Source organism: Poecilia mexicana, unplaced genomic scaffold (assembly GCF_051168715.1).
Source record: "Poecilia mexicana isolate PSO_F unplaced genomic scaffold, ASM5116871v1 scaffold_1, whole genome shotgun sequence".
NCBI classification, from domain to species: Eukaryota; Metazoa; Chordata; class Actinopteri; order Cyprinodontiformes; family Poeciliidae; genus Poecilia; species Poecilia mexicana.
In genome coordinates, this window is record NW_028263370.1 from 3,017,892 (window position 1) to 3,025,234 (window position 7,343).

At 40.9% G+C, this 7,343-nt stretch overlaps 1 protein-coding gene across 2 annotated transcripts; it reads right to left on the bottom strand.

The window, feature by feature from the left end:
- Window positions 1–935: 935 nt before the first annotated feature.
- golga7ba (golgin A7 family, member Ba) lies at window positions 936–7,243 on the bottom strand. 2 transcript variants are annotated; one of them, XM_088006096.1, is made up of 5 exons: window positions 6,015–7,243; window positions 4,937–5,062; window positions 3,285–3,437; window positions 3,079–3,180; window positions 936–1,104 (listed from the first exon to the last, which is right to left on the bottom strand). In XM_088006096.1, exons 1-5 carry the CDS (start codon window positions 6,024–6,026, stop codon window positions 976–978), a joined length of 522 nt encoding a protein of 173 aa, XP_087862222.1. In that variant the 5' UTR covers window positions 6,027–7,243; the 3' UTR covers window positions 936–975. The 2 variants fall into 2 exon arrangements, with proteins under 2 accessions (XP_087862222.1, XP_014823078.1); XM_014967592.2 differs by having other exon boundaries at window positions 936–2,465.
- Window positions 7,244–7,343: the final 100 nt, after the last annotated feature.

Consider the following 7,343-nt stretch of genomic DNA (forward strand, 5'->3'; position numbering starts at 1 on the left):
TTTATCTTATTTATCTTTGTTTTGTCTCCATTTTTACTAAGGACCTGTCTTGTGTCTGGAATAAAGGTTGCCTGAATAACATAAGACTGATTTTCTGACCTTACAGCAGATTAGTAACAGCAACAACATGATCTTGGCCATTAATACTGATGCTGATTAATATTTTAAATATGCATGTTCATTTAGATCCACATGAGGTCGCTGCAGCAGCCTTCACATTTCTCTTTCCCATTCCATTGGTTAAATATGATTGGCTTTGTTTGCCTTCTTATTAACTGTAACATTTAATTCAGACTTTTTTTGACATTGAATCTATAACACTATGGGTTTTTTTTATCCCATGCTAAATTCAAAAGCAAATATTTCACTGGCAAAAATGCTATTTTTCAAGATAATGAAGGGCAAGTTTGTGTTTTAAATATGGAAGATATTGGTTATTACTTCATGTATTCATCTTTTACCGATTAAACTTTTTGCTTTTATTTTAACTGAATAGTGAAAAAGGGAATTTAAACATCCAGTGACTTTTACTTAGAAGACACTTGGTTACACCTGTGTATCAAATTCCATCAAGAACATCAAGTATTTTTGAAAAAACTGAAAAGATAAACTCAAATCTACAGATAGGACAAAATTTCGAGGGCATTCAAACTTAATTACTTGTATTTTTACTTGCAGTTAACTTTTTTTTTTTAAAGACAGCTCTGGATAATGTCTTTAAATCACGCAGCTTTGAAAGAGCAAAAACAATGCTATTCAAATGAAAGCAAAACTAATATTAAGCATCCTGTTGTTATTTTAGTCTTGATGACAGTACATCACATAAAACTTATCAAGAGCTGCTTAGATTAATTGACTTCTTATCTATTGAATTATGATTTGACAAATTAAAATCAATTAAAATACAGACGAATAACAAGATCAACAACAAAAGCTGTGATGAAACAGTTTATTTGACACCTTTTGGTTTGACCTTTATGCCACATGTAGTAAACAAGCAGTATGAAAACTTGAACTTTCTGAAAACATCATGAAAATAAAAGCGACATTCACCTTTATGAGCCTCTTTTTTTTCTTTTCTTTTTTTTTTTGGCAGTTACGGTTCTTTGGAAGCTTGAGTCAAGGAAGGGCAGGTGCATTTTTAAAATGACAAAGTAAGATTTAGGAAGACGTTTCTTGGTTCGTTCTCTCCTTACATCCAGACATAACTCACAGTGAGCCCTTGCATAATCTAAACCTAGGAAGAGTCTGCCTCTCGCGCTAAAACAGAACAGGGTAGTTCTCATATGTTTGCAGGCATCTCCGTGTCCAGCGAAGGAAATGCAGGCGTAAGAGTGAAAAGCACAGAAGATATGCTACATTATATACTAGAGTGGGTTGACATTCATCTGCTTTCAGGCAGTGTGGAAAACATCAGAGGTAAAACAGGAAGAAATGCTCGACCCTGGTCAACTGAGCTTTTGGCAAGTGAACTTTAGCGTGGCGTCACGCTGAATACAGCCGTCTTCAGGTTGAATAACAGAAAACCTGACGTTAAGAAAACCCTTCCTCGTGTGAAGAGTTGATTTGAATGAGCTCAGAAAAGCCTTCTAATCGGTGAGGGATCTGGGCTTTGTTGTGTACCTACTGGATGTTAGTTGAGGTATAAAGGTTTAATGAAGCATATGGTTTTACTTGGCTTGGCACCTCTTTCTTTCTTTCTTTCCTTCTTTCTTTCTTTATGTTTTGTTTTGTTTTCAGGGCAGAAAGAAAAGATGGAGAAATTGTAGCTGTATATGTAGACAACAGATCCCATTCGTAGATCGTAAAGGATGGTTCTTAAAGAAACAGGGAGCTAAATGAACGGTCCCATTGAGCAAACGTGGTCACATTTCATCTAATGTTAAAGGTACAGTATCATCTCTGAAAACCAATAGGGATCCCCCCCCTCCCCAAGTTGATTCCAATGCTACAACAGATCTGGCTTTTGCACAAGGAATTGTTCTCAACTGGTTCATTAAAAGCAAATAAGAATTCATTTGATGTTCTTTAGCCAGCGAACTGCATTGGTGTCATGTCAAGTGGTGCAAAAAAAAAAACAAAAAAAAAACATATGTACCTTGTCGGGAGACTTACTTTATCTTGATTTCTTACTGTTACATTGAGAGGGTGAGTCCTGTCTGAGGTGTATCGGTACGTGTTTGCATCTTTGAGACGGCTGAAGTGCGTGTTTTGACTACTGTGGAACGACTGTGTGATGACAGGTCAAGGTCACAAACATTTTCGTGGAGGCTGGCGAGTGCTCGGTATAAATGTAAAAGAACGGGATGTGAACGAAGGCTGTTGGAACGTGAGTGCTGTTATTGTCCTAAGTTTTCCTGCAGGGACAGCTCTGCGCCCAGTCATCGAGCGGTGCTGCCAGACACCGAGCTGCTGCCGGAGCTGGAGCCGCTGGAACCTCGGTCTTCGTAGATGGATATCTCAATCTGGAGGACGTAGTTAGGGACCGAAAAAATGTGGCGTAGCTTGACATTTGTTGCTAGGACGGTCATCAGTGGTACAACAAAAGCTCTTGTGGATACATCCCTGTGTTTTTACACATTTAAATTTCCTCAAAGGCTTTCATACAATTTCCCACTGGATGATAATTGGACATCTTACATAATTTTGTGAACAAACAATTCTTGGACTGTTTGTTTTTGTAGGTTCTCCCTACATAAGGGAGTTCCACAAGGTTCAGTTCTTGGCACATTACTTTTGCTATAAATAAATGACCAAAACAGAGTATTTCAACCTAAGGTTTTTACTTCCATGCAGACAGTGGCTTCTCAAGGGTTTTGAGAATCTCCAACATGCTTCTGACAAACTAAACAAACATTTCTATCACCTACAAGCAGAAATGCAGAAGAAAAAAAGAAACAAATCGCATCTTTACAGGGCGACCTTAACCATATCCTTCATAGCAAGGACAAGCAGTTCAGTTGACTTTAAATGCTGAGTAGTGTACTTCATACAACCAAACCAATTGTGGTTTTCTTACTCATGAGTGCCCACTCTATACTAACCTAGAAATCCATGCATACTTGCAAGCAAGGATACAACACGCATTCCCCTTTCGATGGGATCAGTGATGAGCAGACCTCTGGGAGCGTAGATCTTCTCGTTCTGCTCTTGAATGTACTTTGCTATCTTCTTCAACACCTGAGAAACAGATTGTACAAGAAAAGGTAAGAACCCGTTTGCCATTTATGTCTGACTAATCTAAACCTCTAGAATGCATCGACCTAAAAATGGGCCAATCTGACCTTCTCGTAGCGAGTCTCCATGCAGAGGAAGATGAGATAAGCCGTGGCACACGCCAGACAGCCCTCCAGGTAAGACTGGCCTCCGATCTTTTCTGCTTCTGCATAGAAGTTGTTCAGCGTCTTCACAGTCTCCTCAAACAGAGTCAGTTCAATCTGCAAACACATTTTGATCCGCAGTTATTTAAAGAAAGGTGAGAAACATTGGAAAATGTGTGGGAGGGATATGCAGCCATTTGCACCTTCACTGCTCATATGTCATCAGACTAAGGAAACCCAGACACTTTAGCACACATCATACATCTACATCTAGTATCAGTGCATTACAACTTATATCCACATCCCAGTCCTAGGTGCATTATTTCCTAACGCATCCCTTGAGTGGAGATTTTGGGTAAATACATGTCGTATCAGTCACTGTGTAAGAAAGGAAAGGAAGATCTTATTTATCTTGCTGAATGCAAATTGGAGCTAACATTTCTTCTACTTTTGGGTCAGCACTGAACTGGTGTGTCAAACTGAGACTTCAGTGCCCGCTGTCATTTTTCAGACACTATAAAGTTTTTTACCTCCTGGGTTCTCAGGAATCTCGTGACATCTGTTGATAGCTTCGTCTTTCTGGGCAGACTCTTCCACTGTTCCTTTAACTTTAAGCTTTAAGTGATTCCAGGTTTAATTCTAGGGAGATTTCGTAACCTTTGCCGCCTCTTTGTATCCCATTCCGTTGCTTCTGCAGTGCAACTGTCTCTAAACTCTTTGGGCAATTCTCTCGACTTATTTCTAACAGGCAACACAATGCTACAGCCCAGGTTTTTTTTTTGTTGTTTTTTTATGTTTTATCTTCAGCACTCTGGATGCCCTTAATGAAGTTGTTGCAACATGTGTGCTCTAACACAGAAGTTTCTTCAAGCGGTTGAAGAAGCTTGAAGAACCAGAAAACAACAACAACATTTAAACCATTCTTGTGTAAGTTGATTATTGCAAGTGTGAGAACTAGTTTGAATTTTGCCGGTAACCCTCATTTGAAATGGGGATTGAATAATTTTAGGTATAGACTTACTGTGAAAAAACAAAAAAAGGCAGAGAGGTTAGAGTCCTTGTCAAACGGCGTTTTGACTAAAGTCCGAGAGGTTGGAGTCCCAGTTGACGGCGTCTCAACTAAAGTTCTACAGCTTTTTATTTCTCTTTCTCACCGTTTACATTTTAATTATGTTTTTTAAATCTCTTTCTCACATGCTGTTTTTATTTTAATTATGTAAAGCACTTTGAAATGCCTTGCTGCTGAAATGTGCTATACAAATAAAATTTGATTGATGCTTTAGGCCTTTTTTCTTCCAAAAGCCCCGTTAACCTTGTTATAATACATGAAATTAACTGCAAAACATCAAATTTTAAATAAAAAAACTATATTGATAAATGAAAATGAGTAACTGCAGAATCTGGACAGAAAACATAGCTAGTATAACATTTCTTAACGTGACTTTTTTTCTTCATCTGCATAAATATACTCAAATTAAAAGTAGATTTTCTGAAAATAATAATTATTTGTGGACTTTTCGTACTTTTTCTGTTTGTTTGTTTACCAGGATTGTCCACAATTAGTGTCTCTTCACATGTTCCTGGATCCCAATGACAGCAGAAAACCCGCTCCTTACCCTGCTCTCCAGCTCAGATGGGAACTTGGTCTGAAACTTGCATGTGGTCCCTTCGCTGTAGTCCCTCTGGATGAACACCTTGTTGGCGAGAGATGCGCTGTGCCTCAACTCCTGCAGGTTATGGAACTGAGTGGGACAGAAAATAAGACAGTGAAGCGGCGTGTGTCCTTAGCGAGTGCCTGGAGAGATCTGTCCCTCTGCGCAGCTCATCAAGCTTCTGTTCGCTCCTGTGTGTGTGTGTGTGTGTGTGTGTGTGTGTGTGTGTGTGTGCGTGTGTGTGTGTGCAAACAGAAGTCCACGTTGGACAATCGGGTGGGAGCAAACAGGATGTGATGATCAATCAGCCTGTGACTGGAGTCATTACTGCTCGGTGAGCTGTTGGAGGAGAGCCACGTTCTCTCTTCTCCACACACCCACGGCTGGGTTATTACCTCCCATCTTCCTCTACGGGCTGGGATGAGGTGCAACATTTCACTACATCTCACAAACAGATCGAAACAAGATGAGGCAGACCCACCACCACCACCAACAACAACAAAAAAGGGCCAGATAGACATTACAACCGGCCTCCCAAACAGTGGCAGCTGAAGGTCTGCGTGGCGTGGCTTCTGTCCGTGGTGCTGAAAGCTTTCCCTGCGTGTTTCAGAGCAGAGCAGGCAGACAGTGGGCCTGTCACCGGATTAAAAGGGAACAACAGTGGAGGAAAACAGAGCTGCTTTCACCGAAACAGCTTAACATCGCGGGGGTTGGCGACCGGGTTCACACCGTAAGTTTCTCATACATTTACAGACCCACGTCACGCAGACGAAGCTCGAGCCCTCACCACGTACACAATAACGGTCGTTTTGACTGAAACCGAAGACCATGTAGCTCCATGTGTGATAATGTAGGACACAGTCCGGTCCAGAATGAGGGGAAGTGCGGTTAAATCAGTTTGACCGTGTGCAGACCCGATGCCCTCACTGACCGCGTTAACCGCATCGGCGGATTGTTTGTATTTGTTTTTATAGATAAGTGACAAAATACAGTCTCGTTCCTGAGCGAAGAGGAAAAGGAAACATAGCGCTGCTCGTCTTACCTCTGTCGCCATGTTGCCATCCGTGAACGTGGGGAAGAATCCCTTCAGGAGCTCAAATCGCTTTAGTGGGACGCGGAGGATCGATGGGCGGGGCTTAGCGTGGGGGCGGGGCTAACTGTAATGGGGCGGAGTCAGCGTTGAAACAGTTGAAAAGGGTGTGGCTGGTTATAGAACAGCTTCTCACAGGATTTCTATTTTTATCATTTCAAAATAGGAATTTCCAAATGTTATGGTCAATTTTGGGGCTCTTTTTTTAAAAGGTTCATAGCCATGTATACAATTTTCCAGTGATGCTCTGATTTTGATGTTCCTGGTCAATTCAGATTCTGAATCATGTTCACTGGTAGGGGTGCAATGTGGAAGACAGTTTTAAAATATGCATATTTTAGATGCATCTTTTCCAGAACACTCAACTCAAACAATTACATCCTCTGCATGCCATCAAGTATTGCAAAAGCCTTGAAATCATCAACTTGTGTATGGTGCAAGGGAAACACCTAGGGCAGTGATCCATAGGGACTGGAATTGGGCAACACTGCCCTCACAAGAACATTTTAATCTGAACCATCCTGATGGATGCAGATAAGAAGATCCCACCGGTTTTCTAAGCAGCACAGGGAGGAGATTGCACCATGCCCTGAGAGCTTTTTGTCTTATGCATTTACAAATTAATGAAAGGTGAGGTTGTTTTTGGTGCATCGAACTGGTCCTGGCTATGAGGAGATGCTGTCATAAACATCCCACTAGACCAGACTAAGGTCCCTGGTCTATGTGGTGATGACTGGATCTTCACAGGTCACACGTGAGGGTCAAAACATTGGACAGACAGGTAAACAGGGTTGCTGCAGGCTTCACCAACTCAAATTTAAAGCTTTTTTTAAAGATCATTATGAATTAAATTTAAGACCATTGTCATTATGGAAAAGTACAGAAGAAAATTTAATATTTTATCCAAGCCTTGTTGCACAGATACAGTATAGTAATATTGTATGGGTTGGCAACGGAAGTGAGCCAGAGGCGAAGGCCAACATTTCCTAGCCAGCTGGCAATAAATTTACACTCATGATAGACGCAAAAGAGCTAGCTAGCTACTTAGCGGTAGCCACAACCGCTCAAGTCACAGAACAGAATGTCTGAGTGAAGTTAACATATCTTAAGGCCTTATTTTTTTAGATACGTGAACTTAAGACTTTAAGGATGCAGACACCCTGATAAAGAGAGCTTTTCTTTTAGGCTACGGTCTTCTTTCACCATGACAGATGTTGCAACAGATGACCCCATCCGTCCACAACAGGAACTGAACCTAGACGTAATTTAACATCAAACTAG

Bases quoted from the DNA above. Each gene is read 5' to 3' on its own strand.
- golga7ba (XM_088006096.1), bottom strand. The intron at 3,438-4,936 runs GTAAGGAGCGGG...ATGTGTTTGCAG, and splicing joins CATCTGAGCTGGAGAGCAGG to ATTGAACTGACTCTGTTTGA. The intron at 1,105-3,078 runs GTATCCTTGCTT...AAGCTTCCAAAG, and splicing joins TCGAAAGGGGAATGCGTGTT to AACCGTAACTGCCAAAAAAA.